The 25768-nt window shown below is 37.3% G+C and overlaps 2 protein-coding genes across 5 annotated transcripts; one reads left to right on the top strand and one right to left on the bottom strand.

Annotated features, from left to right (window-relative positions):
* The first annotated feature begins 767 nt into the window (after positions 1–767).
* On the top strand, positions 768–14630 carry LOC141429178 (mitochondrial glycine transporter-like). Of its 4 annotated transcripts, none has more exons than XM_074089428.1 (6): positions 768–1079; positions 7193–7326; positions 8966–9232; positions 10766–10941; positions 12255–12424; positions 14045–14630. In XM_074089428.1, exons 1-6 carry the CDS (start codon positions 990–992, stop codon positions 14162–14164), a joined length of 957 nt encoding a protein of 318 aa, XP_073945529.1. In that variant the 5' UTR covers positions 768–989; the 3' UTR covers positions 14165–14630. The 4 variants fall into 4 exon arrangements, with proteins under 4 accessions (XP_073945529.1, XP_073945528.1, XP_073945531.1 ...); XM_074089427.1 differs by lacking the exon at positions 768–1079 and adding an exon at positions 1094–1228; XM_074089430.1 differs by lacking the exon at positions 768–1079 and adding an exon at positions 1235–1331.
* A 10-nt stretch (positions 14631–14640) lies between these two features.
* LOC141429177 (apyrase) lies at positions 14641–21301 on the bottom strand. Its single transcript, XM_074089426.1, has 4 exons — positions 20455–21301; positions 19770–19979; positions 19124–19357; positions 14641–14900 (listed from the first exon to the last, which is right to left on the bottom strand). Exons 1-4 carry the CDS (start codon positions 20989–20991, stop codon positions 14697–14699), a joined length of 1185 nt encoding a protein of 394 aa, XP_073945527.1. The 5' UTR covers positions 20992–21301; the 3' UTR covers positions 14641–14696.
* Between the last annotated feature and the right edge of the window lie 4467 nt (positions 21302–25768).

Genomic DNA, 25768 nt, shown 5'->3' with positions numbered 1-25768 from the left:
CGTTAGTAATAACAAGTCACTTCATTGGTTAATTTATTTTATCTTTAAGTACGTAGTTTTCCTTAGTTAGCGGAAAGTATTTATACTTAATGAGAGAGATTTAATAAACTATAACATATAGCTTTGTAAGAGCCTTGGTGGGTAGGTAGGATGTATGGTAACTGCATGCTGAGGCATTTTTTTTACGAGCTTCACTTCACCTAGATATTATTTGTTTGTTTCAATTCACTTTCAATTCTTGCAAGTTAATTTTGATCTACTTTCAGTGGTCGGATTGCCTTGAAATGTTGTAATACTAACGTACCTACCTTGGATGGCAATGCAGGTACAGTCAACAAAAAGTACCAACAATTAGCAAAAAAATCTTGTTAGTATTAAATTGATTATTTTTACAATAGCTTATTTGGCGCATTTAAAATCTTGCTAGAAAACGACTGCCTCGCGAGGCTTGCAATGAGCTAACATCGGTAGTGAAACGGTTAATTAAAAACGGAGGTCAATGTTTGAAATTATGTTTCTGGAAATAATAAATATAATACAGATAAACTGACAAGTTGCATTTTATAACCGGCTGAGATAAATCTAAGTGCACGCGGATGAAGTCACGGGCATAGCTAGTATTATATTAAAAAAAATCATCAACCTGTCATAGAAATGTTTTTGAGTTTGGCTGTATGGTTTTAAAATCTTCGGTTTTTGTGTGACGTCAAGAATTTTAAAAAATAAAACTACCTGCCCGTACCTGTCAAAGTCAATGTCAGCTGAGCTGATTGATATTATGTCACGCCGTAGAATTACTACCGCAATTTGTGCAATGCAAAACAAATATTCGTAACAATTACAATGAATCATTATACTGTGCATAAAATTAGCTATTCCTTCAATGTGATAGTTGGAAACTGACGTATGCCCTTATAAAAATATTTGCACATACGTTGTTTTTGTTCCATCAATATGCGTATATCGTTGCGTATTTTCTGCTACAAATAATGTCTCAAGCACTAGGATCATTTTCGAATGGTTGGGCGATTGACACAGCTGCTCCCGTTGACCGGAGCCACGATAAGGCTGATAATGAAGTAAGTTAGCCCCCTGCGGAGTTGTTTGTCGTAGCAATGACGATAAACCGATGACCTTTGCAGTCCTTCCTCAGTCATGTTTTCTATCGTGGCGGCTGCAAAAGTCGCTAAAATGTCGTCATTTAAGTCTACTTAATGCTGTATGCTTGGTAAGTGGCCAGTAGGCGTTGTGGCGTTACGCACGAGATTGTCTACTTTGCAGTTTTGAAGAAGTTTTGCAGAACTTTTTAAACAATGGAATTTTTTACTCAGGTATAGTTTTTTTTATACTTAAATCCTATCCTTTGGAAAATATAAACTGCCAGTATTATAAGTGTGTGCACAGAGGTATTATTGTAAGCAATTACAATATTTAATTTGTTGTAACCCCTTGTATGCGGGAACTAAAAAAAGTACTGAATTCTATTCCCATGATCTATTTTAATACACAAATTCGGCTGATTTAAAAAAAAAGGTAGGTAGCCCTAAATTTGACACAGATTTGTGTCTTAAGCATACAAGGGGTTAATGACTTATTAACTTACATAGGTATTTAAAAAAAAAGTTATTTTAAAACTCCTGTTCTCAAATAATACTCTTACTTGTTGATTGGTATTTGGAATCTTTTTGTATTTTTTATTTCAATTCCAAATTTTTTTTGTTACTTTTATGTTCATCCCGTAAAACCCATATCGAAAATACAAACTGAAATATAGATGCATAGAAAAACCAGAAAAATAAGACCAGTGCTGGGAATCAAACCCAGGTCCTCGGCATTCCGTGCCACATCCTATACCACTACCTACACCACCACTGGACATTGATACAGACACGAATTTCACTTATTTGTTGTTAGCTCAATAATTATCTACATGTGGTCACTATCCAAGAATAAATATTACCCAAATTGTGGTATCAGAAAAACACTTAAGATTTATTTGAAATTTCCGGCCAATCTTACTTGCCTAAAAGGAACAATTGCATAATATTGCTAGGTAACTACATTCTAAACCACCTATTTTTGTTTGATGAGGAAAGCATGAAAGTTTGTCTGTGTAGTATACACAACGGACAGAACTATTTTGTTTCACTATTTGACTTGATATAAAATGAATATGATTGTGATTATTATGATTACATTTTATTTGCTGACAGTAACATTTTCTTCTTCAAATTTGCCAAAACCCTGCTGGAAAGCAACTTAAATTGTGTTAATTTAACAACACAATAAAAATTAACTTAAAGGCCTTATTCAAATAACATGGTTCAATGATCAATGGCAGTATGGTGGTATGGAAGTTTTTGTTTGCAAGTCTGAGTTTATAGCTGATAAGTAGGCAGACAGGTGCCCAAAATGAGGTAAAAACACACGTATGGTCAGCATCAAAAGTAGCTGGTTACTTTTTTACTCTGTCACATTAACACATTTGTCAATCTTGTATGGTGCTAAGTAGGTACGTGGTTGTAAAACGACAAAGTACAAAAGTAACCAGCTACTTTTGATGCTGACTGTACATAGGTATATCACTTTAGAAAAGACAATTACATTTAAAAGGGATTGAAAGCAGTAGACCAGCGAGCCGCCTATTGTCAACCGCTACTTAAAATGATACCATACAAATAAAATTGTTGCCATGTGAAAGAGGTCAGTGCCAGAAAGTGGAATCCTTATTTAAGTACCTACACTTTTATGTTGCACTCTATAGATTATTTTCATTAGGTATTGCCATTTTTAAGCCGTTACTGTCAATAGTTTCACTGTACAACAAAACATGCAAATATCTAAATTTACTTACACATTAAAATATATCTTTCAAACTCAACTAACTATATCAGACTCGATTATTTCAAAAAAACTGTACTAAACTTTTGTAGTAACATATTTCTATATATATTATTAATTTACGTTTATTGTGTCACCCCAATTTATGTCTGCTTCATTCATAATCCTACCTAACTAAAAAAAACCTTGCTGCCTTAAAACTAAGTCTACTTTACTAGCATGCTACTCATGGTTTTAGTATCACTACTCAATCATAAAAAAATATACCTATCCTCTTAATTGGGCTAATTGTCAATATGATGATAAAATATTATCATTTATGTTTTTCACTTATGAACTCTCATGACCTTTGATTTTTCTTGATCATGTGATGATAGAGTGAAAAAGCCAAGACATAATAACCTGTTGGTGTGCAGAATCATTAAAAAAAATGTGAACACGGAAATGTTTCGGATTGATTAAGGAAACAACAACATTGCCAGAAAGTATAGCACTCTACGCCACTTACGTAGATATTATTATTTTCAAAGCCCCGCCTTTTAAAACTGTGACATGACAGTGACGATTATTTTCAGGACAAACTTTATCAAGAATGAGCTCTTGTATGTGTGTGTGCACTCGCGCTCTTTTACTTACTTATTCATGGTAAAGTCTGTGCCTATGTTATTATAACATAGCTTATCATTATTTATAGCTGTAATGATTAAGTAGATTATCCTAATTATTACAACTCACTAACAATGGGTGTTCCACATAGGTACGTGCTGCCAGGGAGTCGCAATGCAAGACATCTTTTTTACAACTACCTGCATTTGTAGGCGTTCACCAAACTACCTTCATTGTCCATATATAATATACTACTAGAGTTTACCCGCGACTTCGCACGCGTAAACTATTCGATCTGGTAGTTACAATTGAAATTTCGGGATTTTACGAAATTCCGCTGGGAATTCCCAAAATTTATATCGTGGTCTTCATTGAGTTTGTGTTAAGAACAACTGTCCAAAATTTCATGACTAAACCCAGCGGTTGAAATTTCAAGATTTTATTTTATCCCTATTCCGTGGGAATATCGTAATAAAAATAAGCCTATGTGGTATTCCAGACGTCCAGCTACCTACATACTAAATTTCATGACTCCAAGCCCAGTGGTTGCTATTTCGCACGCACGCACGCACGCAACACGCACGCACACACACACACACACACACACACACACACACACACACACACACACACACACACGCACACGCACACGCGCACGCGCACGCGAACGTACCTACCACACAAATGTGTTAAAACTGACGTAAAAAATGTAATACACAAAATCCACTACCAGTTAAATCCCGAGAAAAAATATCAGTTCTCATATTATGGGAAGATAAAAAGTAGTGCAGGTATCACTCTGCTGTAAAATATATTTTATGCGGGCGACGTACCTACTTTGAATTCCTTGCAGCGCTCGGGATTTTACTCTACAATCGGTCGCTCCGCCCACTTGGGTTCAAAACAGCGCCCTCGCCCTAAAAATGTGATTTTGCTCCTTTGTGTTATAATCTACCATGGTCCATGACAAAACACTGTAACTCAAGTTACAGTGTTTTATGGTAACACTGTTAAATTAGCTTTTTAGACCCTAATCTATATATACATACTTAGAGTATACTGATCTTCTACCAATAACATTGAAAAACTTCATTGAAATTTACACTGTAACTCTTAAAACCTAGGATCCTGATTCGACTAAACACCACATTTTCTTCAGCCAGTACCTGACGTTACAGTGCTTTGTCGTAATAATCACACGGTAAATTTGGAGCGAGTGTTTTGATTTTACTCTTAGTTTATTGTAAATCGGAATTTCTTATTTTTTAACGTGTTTTTGCTTGAAAATGTATAAAAAAAAAGTATAAATCTCATAATATGTTTCTTTGTCCACAATTAGTAGCATATTAGTATTAAAATCGGATTAATATTGACGGGTTTGTGGCCAATGAAAGAAGAAAACAGTTTTTGCGATTTTTGAAAAATAGGTTTTTTTATAAGTATACAGTTTTTTGTCATGACACGGCAGTAGTCTGGTAATTTCTGCGTCCCTCCAGGGTCTAGGTACTCTCGATGCCCGGGCACTGTCTAGAAACCTTGCTAAGACACCGTCTGCCTCTATTTCAGTATCAATAGCTAGAGACTCAATCCGAGGCATTTTTTAGCATTAATTTGAACTACAGCCTTCTACTTTGTTACACTGCGACTACACGTGTAAGATAGCGACGTCTGTGCGACACATGTGTATTTATGTAGATCGTCCTCCTCCACATCAATGTAAATAAATGTATGTCACACTGACTTACCCACAACACCACACAAGCTTACCTAAACTACGCGTTTCAAACTAGTGTACGAGTTCATTCTCAAGGCCGTTCCTTAACAAAGCGAAATGTTATTGTCATGCACGCTTTGTCACGGAATAACAGGACAATAGATTGTAAGTAATAGTGCATTGATATGGATCTCTTTAAATTGTTTACCACAAGACTTTACCTGCGAGTCCAGCGACCTCGGTCTGGGTCTGGAATTGAAATTCCGGAATTCGACTTATTCCTATAGGTATCCCCAAAATCTATCCCGATCCCGTGGGTATATTGAGATAAAAAGTTGCCTATATGTTATTCCAGGCGTCTAGCTCTCTACATACCAAATTTCATCCAAATTCGTCAAGCTGTGAGTGAAGGACTAACAAACATACACAGTCACAAACTTTCGCATTTATAATATGGGATTAACTTACCTAAAAATATAAAATGCGTAGCGCTGCCTCGTGCCTATTGTTAAATTAAAATGTACATATTCGTTATCTCAAAATAAAACAAACTTATTATTTGATTCTGCTATCATTGCTACAATATTTAAATATTTAATGACACTTAATGTCTTGGTGGTCAGACTTATTGCACAGAGATACGATTGAGATGGCTGGGAAAACTTTTTAAAAAAGGTATATTTGCGCGTAGTTAGCACTCAAACTCGAACTCTGTGTGCATGCTTATTAGGTCTTTTAAATAAGTTTTGCCATAATCTTTTAATTGCTTCGCATGTGGCTATCGCAGAATGGTATACAGGGTCTATATTGATATCATTGACTCCTTACCCCCTGCAGAAGGCACGGATATTATATTTATCAGAGGGGGTACGACCTATATGGCTCGATCGCCCGTCGTCTGTAGATAAAGAAACTTATATAAACGCTCAACACATGCCTACGAACATTCAGTACGTCGTTACGCGTCCTTCTGAGCACACGGTTTCAAAATCCCAACCTTGCGAAACATAATTTCGATTTTCATTTGTTTTTTATTAGTTATTTTCCTAATGGCTAAATTTGAAAGTGATTTTCTCTCCCCCAATTCCCAATAGTTCGTTTTGTGGTGCGTGAAAACAAAAGACTGTATAAAGCGAAGAAGGTTCTTTCAGCTCCTGTGGATCGTAATTCACAGGTTTCTACCATTAAGGCTGATAGCATACATGTATTTCTTTTCGAGCGAGCTTCTCCAAAAAATGACCATTACTCTTTGGTTCCGTATCAATCCTATCTACTACTCCGACTACTCGGATACGATCTAGGCCTCCATCTGAAGAGTTTCTCCAGGTCTTTCTGCCATTGGCTTTACCTTTTCGAATACTACAAGTTCGGCGTGTACTCCAAAGATATCACCTGACAGCGGGAATAATTTTCCATCATGGATATCGTGGCTAATGTAAGTTTTACACCGCAATTTAAGTACTATCTCTTGAACAGGCCAAAGTGTATCTTCTTTTTTATTCGTGCCGATTTGACAACGTACATCGATGATTACGCAATGAGTTATATTGGACCTGCAAACTTTTTGGGTATATACATATATACCTACCGTAACAACTTACACATTCATTAGGTATTTGCTTGATCCGTCATTACTGCCATCTAGAAAGATCTGTTGGTACAGTATTTGTGGCCGTATTGACTAACGCCCGAGCGCTCGTGATCGCATTCGCCATCTCTTTCTACTTCTACCTCATTCCATACCTACCGTCTGACAGAAAGAATTGGTGAAAACGATCTTGATTCCGAGTGCGTTGGACAATAAGTCCTCTGGGTTGTTATTAGGAATAATAACAGGGTATCAAGTCCTTACTCCCAAAGATTATTTTTGGTATTGTAACGGATTACTCACGTCTTAAATCGAGTTTCGTTTCTTTCCTTGTCGAATCGTTAGCCCTTCTTTCTAGGAGCAACGCGACTCATCGCATCTCTCGCATTATTTTTGGTCTTACTATTAGGTACTGACTGACATTATTTTGCTATTGTCCACAGTATCACCCAGTTTTCAAAGCGTTCCTGGCTGGGTCCTTCTCCGGGACTTTCAGCACCGTGCTTCTCCAACCCTTGGACTTGGTTAAGACCCGTCTCCAGAATCCTGGGCACTTCGTCACCGCGGCTAACGTCAAGTAAGTAGACTTATGGACTTCTTTTCAGGCCGGAGACGGAGATGTACACTGATGTACCTGCATTAATATGTGCGACAGCGGAATATGCAAAAATATCTGACACGTCCTAAAGCCCTTATAGAAAAAGAATCGTATTAAATATTTATGCACGCTATGTTCTGTCAAATATTGGTGCTGGTGAAACTATTTATAGGACTGTCTCAAATGCTTCAAATTTAATTTAAATATTCGTTCGTGGTGCGTCACTTTAGCAGATGCATAGTCATTTATCAGTGATCGGTTTCAATTCAATCATTCTAATTACTTATAATTATCAGCTTAGATTTTCGTATCATCGAAAAAAATGGCCCGCTATCTGTAAAAATAAGGCGCGCCCATTTGGATTGCTTATTAATGGATTCCTACAAATTGATTCTTGTGTTGACCACTTTCCGCATGACTTATATTTGTCTGGTTGATTGAAAGCAATAATTTGACATTAGTGCTCAGTTCAAAGTAAAATGTAAAGACTCAAATCAAGGCGTACCTATATAAATACCTACCTACCTATAAATATAGATCTTATTACGAAACCCTACACTGCGCGTGGCGACACGCGCTTGGCCGATTTTTGTTATTTTGATAGGCATGATTTCGATTTCGACAGGCCTTCGCTTTATTTCTGAAACTATATAAAAAAGTACATTTCTAGTTTTTTTTAACTTAGTATGTCTACTGATTTGTACTTTTCTTTCATTATCTGAGTGAGTTGTTTACCTATTTAAATTAAATGCAGTTGCATAATACCAACAGCTCGTGTTTGCCAACAAATAAAGGTTATCATTAGGTCGAGTTAATGCAGACTGCTTAGATCAGTTGCACTTTAAAATGTCTATCACGATGCATCACGTGTTAACTTTACTTTCTATTTGACCCTTGATCCCATTTAGCAACTTCAAATCAAAATCTATCTATCAGTCCTTTCGGAAAGACCATAGCTGCCAAGAAGAATGCACTGCAAGAAACTTTGTAGAAAGTATTTTCAGTACCGCTCTTCATACTTTGTCTGCATTCCGTGGGAATTTCCGCATTCCTATAAAAGTAACCTTTATTGTCTGAGAACTGTGTCATTTTATATGAAAATCTTGAAGAATATGTTAACTATAAGATTGTAGTTGCAACCGTCTGTTGGGATTGCGAGAGGCAATGGGACATTTAATGCGAGTAGGTATAAGTTAGTAATATAAGCCTTATAGCCTATTTTAGTAATAGGTTATAAAAAGAGTGCTGTCTTCGCCAACAAACTGCTTAGCAGTTTGGCGAAAATATTTGTAAGTTGTCTTTTTGAAAATTGTGGCTTAATAAAAAAAAACTTGACTAGTTTGATCGTTTTGTCGATTTTTTTAAAAGGGTAAATACCTACTTTAGGATGGTTATAAAACTAACCGAACCTCACCTATAGGATTCTAGAGAATAGCCCTGAAATAGATCCTTATTCCTCAAAAAAAAATTGTTTGACAATATAAAACATGCAGATGAATAATAATAGGAAATTAATCATTTTGAAAAAAAAATATTTTCGGCAAAAAGCTAGGATCCCCTTATGTATATACCTGTAGCATCTTAGAAATAATACTCACCACAACCCACCTTATTCCAGTGGCCGCATCCAGCCTGGTATGATCGCCATCTTCGCTAACATAGTCCGCCAAGAGCATATAGTGGGACTATGGCGCGGCATGGTGCCTTCTGTCGCCCGCTGCGTCCCAGGCGTGGGACTGTACTTCTCCTCCTTGCACTGGCTGAAAGCCAAGATGGGAAAAACCAGGAATCAGGACTTGGGACCTTTGGAGGCAGTCGCTCTCGGAGTCGTCGCCAGGGCTATGAGTGGAGTAGCGCTAATACCTATGACTGTTATAAAAACACGGTAAGTTTTATTACGAACTAGCCCCTTGTCCACGACTCCATCCGCGTAAAATTCGTTTCATCATCATCATCAGCCTATGTTCGTCCACTGCTGGACATAGGCCTCTCCCATGGCACGCCACTGAGCACGATCCTCGGCCACTCTCATCCAGCTCTTGCAAGCCGCCCTGCGAAGATCATCGCTCCACCGAGTCTGAGGACGTCACACGCTACGTTTGCCGATCCGTGGTCTCCACTCAAGAACTCGTCTACCCCAACGGTTATCGGTTCTTCTGGTTATATGGCCGGCCCATTGCCACTTCAGCGTGTTAATGCGGTGGACTATGTCGACTTTGGTTCTCTGTCGGATCACTTCGAAAATTCGTTTAGAACTATGCAATTTTCCGGGATAATATCCTATGTCCTTCTCCGGGACTCAAACTATCTGTACCTACCTACTTATACTGACTTTCAGAGGTTTTAAACATACTTAAAAACTTTCGCATTTATATATAATATTGGCGGGATTTGGATACCTTTAGGTAAATCGCCGTAATCTCAACTTGCAGTACAGTCACCAACACTAATATCTGATACAACAAAGCGTGCATATATACCTGACTAGAGTTTACCCGCGGCTTCGCACCCGTAAACTATTCGATCTGGTAGTTACAATTGAAATTCCCGGATTTCACAAAATTCCCCTGGGGATTCCCAAAGTTTATATCGTGGTCTTCATTGAGGTTGTGTTAAAAACAACTGTCCAAAATTTCAAGACTCTTAACCCAGCGGTTAAAACTTCAAAATCTTATCCCCATCCCGTGGGAATATCGGAATAAAAAGTAGCCTATGTGTTATTCCAGAAGTCCAGCTATCCACATACCAAATTTCATAACTCTAAGCCCAGCGGTTGTTATTTGGCTTTTGAGGTTCAACATTTAAAAAAAAATATCTATTAAAGGTACATGCGTGTTTCTTACTTGGTTCGATAGTTAAATGTATGTAGATTATGGGGATATCAATAACTCAATACCGACAACAAGGTACCTTTTCCCAGATAACGCCACATTTTTCATTGGGGCGCCAGATCCAGACTGATTATAATAGTGGTCTGATTTAATGACGTACAGATATACATAATTAATCGTTTATTGTATCACTGATTAATTAATTATCATAAAATAAACTGCGCAAAAGTACAATCACGGTCGAAACGCAGTACCCTCTTTTATATAATTTACATAGAATGGGCATTGGCATTTGATTATTTTTTGAACTATAGCCTTTTGAACGTGCACATCAACTACCTATGTATGTCCGTACGACACATATAATTATGTTATCATGCAGAACCCGCCCTCCTCCACTTCGACACATCACACATATGCAACCACCACAAGCAAAACAAAAGACGTACGTGTGTATAACAACATAATGTGTCAGACAGACGTAGATGTGCATGTATGGTAAAAGTGTTGTACTTAGTCCATTAATAAGAACTCTGCAAAGTAACGTCCGCGAGTCAACCAATTAATTGAGCTTTGTTTTTTTTTAGGTACGAATCGGGAGTGTACAAATACACCAGCCTGACCGGTGCTTTCAAGGCCATTTATAGCACTGAAGGGCTGAGGGGGTTGTCATGCGGTTTGGGCCCAACACTAGCTAGGGATGCACCTTTCTCCGGATTGTATCTCATGTTCTACACTCAAACGAAACAGGCTGTGCCTAAAGGTAAAAAAAAGGTTTTTGTTAATTTATCGGTTTTAGGGAAAAAACTATAACCGGCCAAGTGCGAGTCGGACTCACGCACTGAGGGTTCTGTACAAATTTGAAACAAAATCAAAAATGGTTTTGTTCACATATTTTTATGAAATTAATATTTATTGATAAGTATATTTATTTATTATACCCACGCGTTCCTAAAAAAACGGTCTAGGAATCAAATTGATTGACTACTTAAGTACCTATTAGACTTATTTCTTTCTTTCATCTAATCAAAAATACATAATATTAAAGCATTCCTGAAAACCAACTCTACTCGAGATTTCTATCTGTCTTCATCCAAAACAAAATGACACATAGAATCCTAAAAATTAACGTAAGTATTTTGAATTCAACAAAGTACATAAGGGTATATTTTCAATAGATTTGATGTTTGACATTCATTCCTTCTCTCTTTGAGTGTGACGCAATGCAAAATATTAGGAATTTACTAGAAAAACAAAAATGCTAGAGATAATTTAAATTTAATATCTGATAAAATAACTTGTTTATTCTAGTGTTTTTCCGAAAAAGCAAGTTGTTAATCAGTAAGATAACGCAAACAATATTAGATTCCGTGATGTGAAAACACGTAGTTTTAATTTAATTCGATTATTTTATCGGACTGGCTGGTAACAAGTTACGTTGATAAATAAAAGCCATTTGTGTTTGTAAATTACGTCATTGCGACGAAAACAAGTTTCGTTTAAACAAAACTGAATCGAATTTCAGGACATGCCTGTGTTGTACGTGGCCAGTATTTCTTTCTTTTTAAATGGACTAGCATTTATGGCTTCAATAATTTAAAGCTGCCAGTGCTCATTTTTTCCCTCATTGTTCTTTTATTAAGTTTGAAATCAAGCACGAGTTTTAGGTGCGCATTGTATCTCAGTTGGGAAAAAGGAACCCTTATAGAGTCACTTTGTTGTCCATCCCTATGTTTAGACCATTTTTCTCAGGAACGCGTTAAAGTATCAGGCTGAAATTAACATCAGATAGCTACTCAAGTGAACTGGCCATTGGAGCAGCGAAAAAATCCTCTCCTGCTCTGGTTTGCTACTTCCAGTTAAAAACTTGAAGTTTGGTATGAGAGAACTCTGAAAAATCTACTTTTTTGCCTGGCTGTCAAGTCAGTAACGAATATTAAATGACCCTACCATCATCATTCATCTCACTTAAGAGCAGCGCCCTGGTAACACTGGCTGTATAATCAACTCGGAATTGGCCGTTTTTCTAACGGTGAGTATTAGTGTCGCGTTCTATATCCAATTTCTTTTCTACAGAATGGCTCCAATCACCAAGTGCGGCCAGTGCCATACATTTCACGTGCGGCATCGTCGCTGGCATCGCCGCGTCTCTCGCCACCAATCCTGCGGACGTCTTGAAGACCAAAATGCAGTTGTACCCCGATAAGTTCCCGAATGCCTTCAGCGCCGCCCTATATGTGCATCAGGTAAATATTGCGAATTTTCTTAAGAAAGCTTAAAATACTACAAAAAAAAAATTGTTCAATGCCTACGAAAACAGTAGTTGGTTTCTTCACATTGAATTTTGAAATATAATGTATTTTTTTTTACTATCTGTAGGTAGGTACTTGAATTATCATTCAAACTACAAACACTATAAGTCAATCAGACCACTGGAAGTGGGTTGAAATCGAATTTTAAGATTTGATCAAATTGTATAAATATTTAAAAACCCTTGCCTTCGGCTCGAGCTTAAATACATAAGGTCTGTGGCATTCTTTGCTTGACCGCCCATCTCATGTATACTAATTATGGCACTATAGCTTAACGGAGCACTTCGCTTCGATACTATACTAGCCTTCTTTTTCCTTATCATACGGTTATTGACCAACCGTAGGCCATTTGAGATATAAATTAAAACATCACGTATCATCGTATGACCAGACTTATTGCCCTGGCAACACAGATAAACCATTAATGACGATTATTGAACCTCCTCGATAAATATAGCAATCTTATAAGGTTGTCTGTGAGGTTGGGTTTTGTGTTTCGTTCTAACGTATGCGGTATGCGCCGTCGGATTTTGTGAACCTACTCTACCTATAGTTCTATAATAGACTAGTGTCGTAAAAATCTCATTATTTATTAAATTTAGTCTGTCAGATTATGAGCAAATAAATACTGGTCACGTACCTTTTCTTTTGTCAATTGAACAAAAAATAATGACGATGACGACCGGATGGCCAAGTGGTTAGAGAACCTGACTACGAAGCTTGAGGTCCCGGGTTCGATTCCCGGCCGGGGCGCATATTTGTATGAATAATACAAATGTTTGTTCTCGGGTCTTGGATGTTTAATAATAATATATATTTAAGTATGTATTTATCTATATAAGTATGTTTATCCGTTGCCTAGTATCCATAGTACAAGCTTTGCTTAGTTTGGTACTAGGTCAATTGGTGTTAAGAGCGTTTATACCTGCTGAGCTGGCAACGTTGCATTTTTGTTAGTTTTTCTCGATTATTCCATAAAAAAGTAATGAAAGTTAAAAATGTGGTCTGATAGAACTCTTCTTAATATATAAGTTAATGTGTCTACTCCAATAATTATTTGTGATAGACTTTTATTTTCTTTTAAACACGAATTGGAGTAGACACATTAACTTATATATTAAGAAGAGTTCTATCAGACCACATTTTTAACTTTCATTATTTTTTTATGGAATAATCGAGAAAAACTAACAAAAATGCAACATTGCCAGCTCAGCAGGTATAAACGCTCTTAAGTGTTCCATGATATTTATTTATTTATTTATTAGCCAGTTATAGTTCCGTGTGGCGTCATGCCGTACGACACTTTTTACATGACGTGACGTCACGGACCCCCTTTTGAAATTCTCATTTAGAAAAGAAAAAATACGTGCCCATTCTTTTTTGATAAATACGAACTAAATATACTGAGCGGCAAAAATCTGGCCCTCGAATGTAACAGTAATAGGTTATTACGTATGTAGAGTGGGCCAAATTTTGGGCCGCTGAGTTTAGAATATTTTTTATTTTACCCAGGAAACTATTCCGTTTATTCTAATTTTAAACTATCTTTTGCAGACATACGGCATCAAGGGGTATTTCAAGGGAGCTGTACCGAGGATGCTTCGCAGAACTCTAATGGCTGCCATGGCTTGGACGATCTTTGAAGAAATCACGAGGTCCATAGGTCTAAAATGATTGCAAATTCATTTAAAATGGATGGAGTGGGTGGTTCCACGCTAAGAATCGGTTATGGCTGTGCGACAGCCATTTGTCTTGTTTTTTTTCAACCCTACCAAGTTGGTTCAGATGTAATAGAACCACGTAGGTTTCATATTTTGCTTGTCGGATCAGGGTTGAAATAGAAAAGGTAGTCCTGTTATCGGATGTACAATTCAATTTTTTTATTACTTGTGTATTGTATAGTTTTGATTGTTTTCGTATACCGATAAAAGGTTGTGATTTTTCGGGTGCAACGTTCCTGTAGTTAGGTCATAGACGCTATTTAGTACTTATACTTGTTTCTTTGTTTTTACTCATTTAAGAATCAGTGTTCGTATATAATGTAGTCCTTGGTCTAAACGTAGAAATAACCTACGAATGTATACATGTTATATTTTATTAATCGTTTTAAATGTATATTTTTGACTCAATAAATCTTTTGGCACAAAACATTGTTTTAAAGAAACTCTTTATTTTATACATATTTACACTTGATTTTTCTATTAGTTTATATAAATTCTAAGCCTTCGTATTTGAGGCTCTCTACGAAGGTATCGTGTAATAAAACTGTTCCGTCTGTCCGGAAAGCTGATATGTATGTTGCTGTCTTTCCTTCGAATTCTGTAGTCTTCAACGCGACTATGGCAGTGTCCTTGGACCCAGGAATAAACTTAAATGAAGAGAAACCATGTTTTGGTTGCAGCTTCGTTATCTGTAACAAAAGAAGAGTTAAAACTTACTATTTTTGTTTGTTGTTGTTGTTGGTTGTGATCAGTCGCGTAGCGTGGGTATCAGCTGCCCGGGGTGGAAGAAAATTTTGCCGCCCTCTTATTTAGGGTACTCATTCTAATCGGTCCGAATCGTAGGTGCGTCATTTTTTTTTGTTATGGAATTATCATCGATCCCAGCTTATATACGTCCCACACGTGCTGGGCACAGTCCTCCTCTCAGAATGAGAACACTTGGGCCGTAGTTCCCACGCGGGCCCAGTGCGGATTGGGAACTTCACACATACCATTAAATTTTTATGGTATTTTGCCGCCCCCTAAATGTGATTCGCATAATTATTTTACTAGTAGATTTTCTTAACAGTCGCAATCGCAAATATATCTAACATAGTCCTTTTTATGATTGGTTATTTGGAGTATTTTTGTATTTTTTATTTCAACTCCAAATTTGTTACTTTTACGGTCATCCCGTAAAACCATATCGAAAATACAAACTGAGACATGGATACACAGAAAAACAAGAAAAAGAGACCAGCGCTGGGAATCGAACCCAGGTCCTCAGCATTCCGTGCTGCGTGCCATACTCCTACACTACCACTGGACAGGAGTACAGACACGAATTTCTCCCATGCATCCATATTTTTTTCGTTTTGTAATGATTTGTCAAAGTTCTTATTGTCTGTTATTTATTGCAGAAAGAACATTATATTTAGTTATCTTTTAAAGGCAACGACAGAGGACACGTCTGCCAAGGTTATTCATAATTTATGACTAAAAGCACAATGCAAATATCACATATTAAAATTATTATTTACACAGCTGATTATATAGTGATGGATATGATACAGTTTGGTGGTAAATAGTGAAAAAATATAATTTTACTAGGCGTTGCCCATAATTTTGTACGGGAAGAATTTGTTTATCGTTCTCCGGCGGGAATTATGTATAACTATGTAATTAGTATTTATAAGCCAAATTTCATGCAAATTCTATGACCGTTCTTTGCGTGAGATGGAGTAGCTAACAAAAATACAAAATTTCGCATTTACTTACAATATTGGTAGGATTTGATATTATGGTAGGATTATTTACGCAGCTGACTAAATACAGGCTTTTCACGGTTTTATATATAGATACTTAGTGAAAATATTAATTTATGTATACGGGTTACATAGGTTCCAGACACACATTGTTTTTAACCACAGACTTGAAAACGATGTTTCTTTAGTTCATCTTTTTCTAATGTCGGTTTCAAATAGTTATAGGGTATTGTTAATGGGACTAGGACCTAGGTGCGCTTAGTGCACGACCCCTATTTGTTGACCCGGAATCAGTGCCGGTTTTAGCACTTCCGGCGCCCTGGGCGAGAATTCCACGGCGCCCCCAACTTTTGGGAATTTTCTAGAAAGCATACCCTGAGGAGCGCCTCGCCCCTTTAAATCCGTCGCCCTACCGCGTTTTAGGTACCCTAACGCCGCTACTGCCCGTAATGAACGACAAAAATGGACGAACTGATAATTCAAATCCTTACTAACATTGGAGTTTGCATTAAGCAGCGTTTCCACCAATAATGAGCGAGGATGTGTTGCGAGGGATGTGTTTTTCATTAACCAATAGAAACGCTTCGTTTACCTATCCTCGTGCAGCACAACTCTGGTGGAAACAGCTGAGCGGAGCCAGGCGAGGTAAATGAAGCGTTTCTATTGGCTAATGAAAAACATATTCCTCGCAACACATCCTCGCACATCTCTGGTGGAAACGCTGCTTTATCAGAGCCCAATTGCTTAACAAACTATGAGTAAATAGTATTGGCGATTTTCTATTGAAGTTTCCTAACTAATTAGCTTGCAGGTACTTTACTGTGCAATTGGACTTAATAACTTTTCTCGTTAGTCGTGACAAAAATGTGAATGAAACAAAATTAAATGTTTTCAAGACATTAAATAGCTTTCGACGATCCCTGCCACTTAACTCTGTACTCTATTACATGTATTTAGGTGCCACTATTGTTTACGTCGCTGACCAGAAATAAATTCTTAATCGAAGACAATCCTTTAACAACTTTGATAGTTTGTTGCTTCTTTGACTTAAATTCAAAGACTGAGCTCAATATTGATCTCTGTAGAGAAAGGTAGATGGTTGAGTATTGATTATCATTATGAAGTGTCAGTATTTTGGACCGGGCGTTATCTTATCAAATAAACTGAGGAGTGCCTTTACAGACATACAGTTTTATAATTAATGTTTTTTCTTAGAACTGAAGAACACACTACTCAACTGGCATATTTGAAGCTATATTTCTTCTTTAAGTACTTAAAAACAGAGGCGGCAAGATAAATTTTGCAAGGTCCTATGACGGATACAAGGGCTGCTACTTATGAATCCGGAATCTGAAAAAGTAACTCATGTTTAATTTTTTCAATAAATGTCTTCTTTCTTTCTTTTTTCTTTTGTATTTTAGGCCGTAACAACCGGCGCGGTATATATTGACCTTTTTAATATTGGCCGGTATATAGTTGTTTTCTCAAGTTCTTTTGTTTTTGATGGCTTTAAAATGTCAACTCGTTGCAAAACTGGAACTCACTCGTGAATGATTTACTGACATTTGGTGCAAATGGAAAATGGAGAACTAGAAATTATACGTCAAAGCAGAAAATGACAATTTGAAATACATCAACAAGGAAAATTGACCATCCTGAATATCGGCAAAATTGACAAATTTGATGTACTTTTGACGCAAAAAAAAACGACCACTTGTATTTACGTACACTCAGAAATATGACGTATTGTAAATTATGTTCCACCTGAAAACATTTGTTTTGGGCCTACATATTAAGTTAAGATTTGATTTAGACAACATTTACTTATTGCTTAATTAATTCTGCTCTTAATTTATAATGGACAACATTCTATTTGGGTTTAATTAATTAAAAATAAATTTGGTACACAAATATTTTTCAGCATAATTACATTTTGACAAAATTCACTTTGGATGGTATTCATTTTAGCCCGAAGAATTGCGAAACTGAAGTGGCAGTGGGCGGGGCACATTGCTCGCAGGACTGATGGCCGATGGGGTCAAAAGGTTCTCGAATGGCGTCCGCGGACCGGGAGATGAGCTGTCGGTAGGCCTCCAACAAGATGGAGCGACGACCTGGTTAAGATCGCGGGATCGCGGTGGATCCGAAAAGCACAAGACCGGTCTGAGTGGAGAGCCTTGGGGGAGGCCTATGTCCAGCAGTGGACGTCTTTCGGCTGACATGATGATGATGATGATGGTATTCATTTTGGTACAAATTCAAAATGATCAATTCAAGTGGACGATTTTCCATTTGCACCGAATGACAGTATTTAGGTAAATCGAAAATTTTCGGGCGATGACTTAGTTTATTATGATTTTCGGCGTGGTTTAACGCAACAACAGGGGGGCTACTACGAAATTCGAAAATCGAAGTTCGTATCGCATTTACCGTTCTTCTCACTCTTGTACCTATTAAATAATATTAACGTCAGCGGAGTGGCAAGAATGTCATTATGCTCTTAGAAGAATTCAAAGAAGGACGCCTGAAATCGGTTGTTGTTCCACGATATATCGATGCTGTGGGAAAACTAACAATGCAGATCGTCATGTTACATTTCGCGAAATATAGATCATCACAGAGAGTATTTTGGAAAACAATGAAACCGTATTTATTTATTTACGTATCGTTGTTTTTTTTAATTCCGGATTCATAAGTATTTAGCAGCCCTCGTAAAAAACAAGAAACTTTCGAGGCGCGAGGACCCTTAGAGTTTCCCCACACCTTTCGACGCGGAATCGACTTTAGCTGATCAAAACACTCTATTTTTACCCGACTGCCCAAAGGAGGGTTACGTTTTTCGAGTGTATGTATGTATAACTGACCTATGCAGATGAGAAATAAGACCGAAAAAGTAGTTTTCGATTCAGTACACGTCGTTTTTTTTTCACCCCTTTTTAAAAAAAATCGTACCCGTGCGAAACCAGAGCAGGTCTAGTGTAAGCATCCAATTATCTAATAACCTGACGCCGAATTCCAGTATCCATGTACTAGATGTCTACTTTGTATATACTGAATCAAACATTTTCAAAACAGAGATTTGCGAAAAATGTATGATCATTGAGGGTTCCATGGCGAAAAAATATGCAAAAGCTCATTTATGATAGAGATCGTAAAACTTTACTCACCATGACAGCCTCAACATGATTGAAACTTGCATCAGCAGTGATAAGATAGTTGCATCCCATGACTTCGTCTCTAGTCTCGTTGTACGAGCTGTGGCTACATCGCCTGGGTAGGAAGTGCCATTTCTCTGTAAACGAAGACCAAACACCGGACTCATGGATCATGTAGCCCGGCCACTCTATGTTGATTGAGCTTCGTATTACCTTAAACTGGTTCACCCAGGTTAGATGTTGGATCTGGAAATGATAAATGTGATGATTGAATAATTTGGTATTTTTAGTCCTTGCATTCTAGGTAGATCAACTACATAGAGATAGTGTCCTCATCAAGGTTTCAATAAACATGTATTTCTATATACATTTTTTTCAATTTAGTGCATCATTAATTGACTAATATTAAAACAAACTAATACTTTTTTCAGTTCCCCGATTGTGTTACTAGCATTCTAAGGCACTGCTATCTTGGAGTTTGAATTCATTAACATTATTTGTCAGAAAAAAAGAAAATACATACATGCCTGAGTATTTGGTATTCATTTCAGCTTGATATCTCCATGAGTTAGAAAAAAGGATCTTGACAGATGGAAAACAAAGTGAACCTATAAAGGTTCCGTTTTTGCCGACTGTGTTACAGAACTTTAAAAATTACCTCTCCATGCATATTGACAGCTTTGACCCACATAGGGTCATAACTTTGGAAGTCACCGCTGGCTGTGGTCCACTCCTTCCCCATGGACCCAACGTAAAGGATCTCATCCTTAACCGTGGCCCATTCGCTTTTAAAGCCTTTCTCTACATGACCGTTGCCGTCTACTAGGATGATCCATGGAATCATTTTGTTATTCAGTATCTCGAATACCTGAAAATGTAATTGTATTGTTATAAATTATAATGATAATTGGTTGCAGTAATTTATAGCTAATTATCTATTGCCTACAACTTTGTCTGAAAAGAATTTGTTTTAGCACTCCCATGGGCACTTTACAATTTCCTTGGACAAAAGTTATTTTGTCCTTTTTATCAGGATCTTAAATGATCTGCACACCAAATTTCATCATGGTTGGTTGAGTACTTTAAGCATGAAAATGTAATAAACAGACAAACTTATAATAATTATTATCTGAACTACATAATATATGCAACAGTTTAGTTCAACATCATAAGCAAACTAATGAGATTAAAAGTGAGGCAGTTAGACAAAAGTTAACATAGTATAATATACTGAGCAGCAAAAAATCTGGCCTTTAAATGTATACAGTAACAGTTTTTGTATGTAGAGTGAGTCAAATTTTGTGCCGCTGAGTATAATAATGATAAACATGATTTTAACATACCATGCCAGAACGGTCATCAAACGTCAAAAGTCTCCCATCATACACTATCAATTCAGACAATTCCATCCCTCTACCCTTATGAGAATAAGTAGAGGAAAGAAGTGTTGGAGGTTGACTATCCCATTTCACCGTAACTTGCTTCTGCACTGGATCATAAGTCAGAGTCCCTTTCTTAAAATAACTATGGAATGTGTTAGCCTGAGAAGTACTTTTCGAATTAGTGTCTAAATCAGTGACTATACCAATCCTAAATGTCACTACATCCCCTGATACTATTGGAGGAGTCAGTGGGTATGTTGCATTATATGGCCTCAAAACACTTGTCCAGTTTTGGATGGGATGGGTCTGGCCGCTCGGCCACCAATTGCAGTAAAACATAACTAACAAAAAAATACCGCATATGGCAACGAGGAAAATGAAACGTGGTTGTAAAGTCACTGCGTTGCCAACTCTGTAGGTCGCTGGTGTCCTCAAGGCTTTTCGCCAATCTCGAAGAGAACCTTTCATTTTTCTCTCTTCCAAATCGTAGTCGTACATAACTTGGTTCAATACTATCTCATAATTTATTCACTTTTGATCCTTAGCTCTAATTGACTAGTGGTTTAAATTCACTAAATAGTTCTCGCGACGTATACTTTAATTGTTTCAGATAACACATCTGTTACTGAGTTATTGGCACTTAATTTTTTGATGGAATGGCTCCTGCTTTTAATTTAACTATGTGCGCAGCACGGGAGAACGAGCGTGAAGAATTGTATCGAATAATATGGTACATTTTCAATAAATGTATTATTTTAGCTCCATGAAGTCATGGCCTGATACCTTTGACATTTAGTCAGTCATTATCTTCTCATTATGTCAAAATGCAATTTCTACAATCAGAATTTAATCTCCAACCAAATAGTGACCGTGTTCTCCGTTCCCCCGCCCTCCTCAAATTCATTAAAATATTATTTCTATTGCAACGTAAATGGAATATGATTTTTGACGTTGATTATTTTATTTTTGTGCAAAATTTCCTAACGAAATATTCATCGAACCTTAAAACACGCTATAATTTTTCGTGAAACGAAACGAAAAAAAGTACGTATAAATAGCTCCAGCTGAGATATGTCACAGTGACATTTTGAATTTAGTGGTTCTAGTCACTATTTTAACTGCTACTTGTTGATTTTACCCTTGATAGGGCAGTTTTTTATAGTCTGATTAAAAATGTTGGCATCAAATCAACATTACAAGGATCAGAAAAAGGATGATAGTACCTAACAAGATCAAATGAACTACCCGCGTAAATACCCGGGTTTGACTGCAGGGGGATATTTCATATGAAATGAAAGCATGATCGTGTAGGGCAAAATTTAGGTGGCTTCGTTTAGCACTCCCCTGTTGATTCAGTTGGGTAAAGTTTGTCGCACAAACTTCACTAACAGTTTTTTTTTGGTATATGTCCAAAATTACATTTTAAATATACCTACCATTAGCTTTACGGTGAAAAAAGAAATTGTGCACAACGGTGCTAGAAAATTCAATGGTATGTGTGAAGTTCCTTATCTTTACCTATCTTTTCCTACTTCCCACTGGGCCCGAGAAGGAATCAAGGCTTTTGAGAATAAGCCTGTGCCCAGCAGTTGGACGTTTACGAGTACATATGGACCATATATTATATTGTTGTAATTATGGTTGTGAAATGTATGAGTTTATTACCAAATTTTTATTTTATCTATAATTTTAATCTTTTATTAGGTAGGTACTTGAGCTTTCCTTAGGTGATGGTAAACACATGTTTTTTATCAAATAGCTGGCAAACGAGCATTCGGGTCACCTGATGGTAAGTGATCACCGCCACCCATGGACACCTACAGCATTATTAGGACTGCGGGTGCGTTGCCAGCCTAAAGGGGAGGGGGATAGAAAGAGGGGAAGAGGGTAGGGGAGTAAAAGGGGGAGGGGAGTTGGGCCTCCGGATCTCCCACTCACCGTACGAAACACAGTAGCAAAACTACCTACTATTTCACGCCGGTATTCTGTGGGAGTGTGGTACTAACCCGGTCGAGCCGGCCCATTCATACTGACACTGTAGCCAGCAAGTGCTTACAGTAAGGCTCTACCGCATGTAAGATTGCGCTCTAAACCCCGAATCGTTGATTGCGGAAGGCGACCGTAATATAATTGATTACCTTGGGGGAATATTTATATAGGTACCTTCCTGTGTTTTCTACCTATTACTGCTTAGTGCTTAATAAGTGTCAATAGTGTCATTGTAATGTTAGTACTATTATATATTCTGTGGTAATGTATTGTGGTACGTTGTGTTGTACCTATTGTATTTTTTGATAGGTACGTCTTTGTTTGTTTCGTCTGAACAAACACAGACGGCATCTCATTTACAAGTCATATTTTTTTGAATGAGTGGTGAAAATGGTGAAACAGGCCAATAATACAATACAATACAATACAATACAAAGACTCTTTATTGTACACCAGAAATAGTAAGCGACCAAAAATAGTATTACAATTTTTTTGCTGCCTTAAATACGGAATATTGCATTACAGCTTGCATTGCATTGTGTTCTTCTCTCTTTTCTCTTGTAGTTCTCATCTTACAATCCCATGCGATCCGTACGAGTATGTGTAAATACCTCTGATCTAATCTCTGTAATCTCTGTGTATATAACTGTGTTATCTATCTGTACCTGCGGCTTACTATGTGTTGGTGTGAAATAAAGAGTTATTGTATTTCGTTGTATGTGGTTCACTTATTGAAAGTACAAGTTTACGGCCCAGTCGAAATAAAAACAAAATCGCACAGACGAAAAAAAAAGAAATTGCACGTTTGCTTTCACTAGATGGAGTAATTCAAAAGTGATTAGGTACATATTCTCGATGCGGACATCCTACCGCAAAAAGTTTAATTGAAATAAAATTAAACTAAACTGTTTCGGTAGCTTGCCAATTGATATTTTTGTCTTTTTAGGCGCAGTCAATTTGTTAAACATCCGCCTGGCCTATACTTTTAACGTTGCAAAATAGCGTATTCTATTCCGACGTTATTTCAAATTAAGACTTAACGAAGTTCAGTGCTAAGTGCAAATTGGAACAGACGTTATATGCTGTTATATGTGTACCTACAGTAGGTTTTGTATGTACAAGTATGAATCTATACTTAGTTTTTTTAACCCCCGACGCAAAAAGAGGGGTGTTATAAGTTTGACCGCTGTGCTGTGAGTCTGTCTGTGGCAACGTAGCTCTCAAACGGGTGAACCGATTTGAATGCAGTTTTTTATTTGAAAACTAGAAAACTAGCGATAGTTCTTAGACATTTTTCATCAAAATCGGATTAGCCGTTTTTGAGATATTGAACTTTGAAGTGACAAAGTCGGGGGTTTTCCAACTTTTTACCCGACTGCCCGAAGGAGGGTTATGTTTTTCGAGCGTATGTATGTATGTATATGTTACAGAGATAGAATGAAAAGAATGGGGGTCCCCCTGAGGAGCCCCCATACAAAAAAGCGTTTTGTTTCTCTATGATCGGTTCCGATCTGTAACCGGATATTTGTCCTTTTTCTGATAGCATTTTTTTAAATACATTTACTGACATAATGACATTGACACAAGACCATAGAGGACGCCATCATCCATCACTTACGGGACGGCCAAGATTTTTCGAAAATGTCAAAATACAACGGTATTTTCACAAGCTCCTTGTGGTACATGGAATTTTTTGCTTTCGCCGTCGTGTTAATATTATTCTTTCATTTTTTCTTGTACATTGCTAGCTTGAACTATGTTACTTACAACCCTCGATACTCCATGATTAAGAAGTAAGTGAATTTGATTGTTTGTTTCTCCCGATTAGGAATGAGTTCCCTGCAAAGCATGATGGGTAAAGAGAAATTCTCTATAGGCAGGATTTCTAAACAGCCAGATGGTCAATAAGTAAAATGTCTCAGAGATGAGATTCACGACAAGCAAGATGTCTAAAAAATTATGAAAAAAAAATGCTTCTCTCCCTCGGCTCGCGCGCTGTAGGGTAGTAGTTTTTCTTAATTAGGTACTCCTACGAATTTGATAGTGCTTTCGCTGCGACAAACTAGAGAGAGAGAGAGAGAGAGAGAGAGAGAGAGAGAGAGAGAGAGAGAGAGTTCTCGCTGGCAATGGACAGCCAGCGATCAACTAGTACTAAGTATATTTATATCTTCGAACATGAAACTACCGTGAGACTAACTCATATTAAATGATAGTGTATCGGATAACTCACGTCTGAAACCGAGTTTAGCTGGACATGTTTCGGGCTAATCCGTAGCCCTTCTTCTGGGAGCAACGCGACTCGGCGACTGCTGCAGCACGCACATGTGGAGCTAAACTCGATTTCTTACGTGAGTTATCCAATATACTATCATTTTTAATATATATTTGGTTTCCTTTGACTGACATAGAACTTTTTCCCAGGGGCGACTAAACTAATAACCGCGTCCTGGGACCGCATTCCCAGAGCGGTACAACAGGGATCTTTAAAAAACGAGCCTATCAATATTTTAAAGAGCCGGCAATGCACCTGCGATACCCCTCGTGTTACGGGTGTCCATGGGCAGCGGTGATTGCTTCCCATCAAGTGAATCGCATGCCCGTTTTCCCCACTTATATTAAAAAAACGTGGCTATTTTGTATATATTACAAAATAGACGGACAACACGGTGATCCTTTCCCCCTTTTTTCCTTAAAAAACAAACACAAACATCAATCCTGTATTCCCAAATGGGGTAGGCAGAGCACACGAAACGTTACCGCTTCGGAGCCACTTTTAGCAATTTTAGGTTTTAGGTGGTATTCTTATAACTGACATTTATGTAAATTATAATGTAATGATGTATTGAATGAATAAATAAACTAAACTAAACTAAACTAGGATTTACAAAAACGGTACCTTTTGTGCTAAGAATGCTAAAAATAACATTTTCAGATACATGGCCGATGGAACGTGGTTTACTCAAAATTAAAATGAAATGATATATGAATTCTCCTATTGTTCCTGTGCATTCGCCGTAAGTATACCTTTTTTTTTTTACTTAGCTTAAAGTATACCTATCAATTTTATTTACAAAACGTGCTATTACATTACGTCATCCTAGTTTAGTTACTTTTGTAGATTTATCAAAGAATTTCTTTTGTGGTACAGTCTCCAGCATTAATATCTGCCACAGCGGAGCGTGTAAAAATATCTGACACGTCCTTCCGGCCCTAGAAATAGAGTCGTATCAGATATTTATGCACGCTTGTTGTGTCAAATATTGGTGCTGGTGAGTGTACTGGAAGG

Source organism: Choristoneura fumiferana, chromosome 6 (genome assembly GCF_025370935.1).
Source record: "Choristoneura fumiferana chromosome 6, NRCan_CFum_1, whole genome shotgun sequence".
In the NCBI taxonomy this organism is placed as follows: domain Eukaryota; kingdom Metazoa; phylum Arthropoda; class Insecta; order Lepidoptera; family Tortricidae; genus Choristoneura; species Choristoneura fumiferana.
This window is presented reverse-complemented; position numbering and strand designations above follow the sequence as displayed.

Bases quoted from the DNA above. Each gene is read 5' to 3' on its own strand.
- LOC141429177 (XM_074089426.1), bottom strand. From the start codon at position 20,991: ATGTACGACTACGATTTGGAAGAGAGAAAAATGAAAGGTTCTCTTCGA. The intron at 19,980-20,454 runs GTATGTTAAAAT...TTACATTTTCAG, and splicing joins TTGATGACCGTTCTGGCATG to GTATTCGAGATACTGAATAA. The intron at 19,358-19,769 runs GTAATTTTTAAA...TATCATTTCCAG, and splicing joins CTGTCAATATGCATGGAGAG to ATCCAACATCTAACCTGGGT.
- LOC141429178 (XM_074089427.1), top strand. From the start codon at position 1,130: ATGACCTTTGCAGTCCTTCCTCAGTCATGTTTTCTATCGTGGCGGCTG. The intron at 1,229-7,192 runs GTAAGTGGCCAG...TATTGTCCACAG, and splicing joins TACTTAATGCTGTATGCTTG to TATCACCCAGTTTTCAAAGC. The intron at 9,233-10,765 runs GTAAGTTTTATT...GTTTTTTTTTAG, and splicing joins ATGACTGTTATAAAAACACG to GTACGAATCGGGAGTGTACA.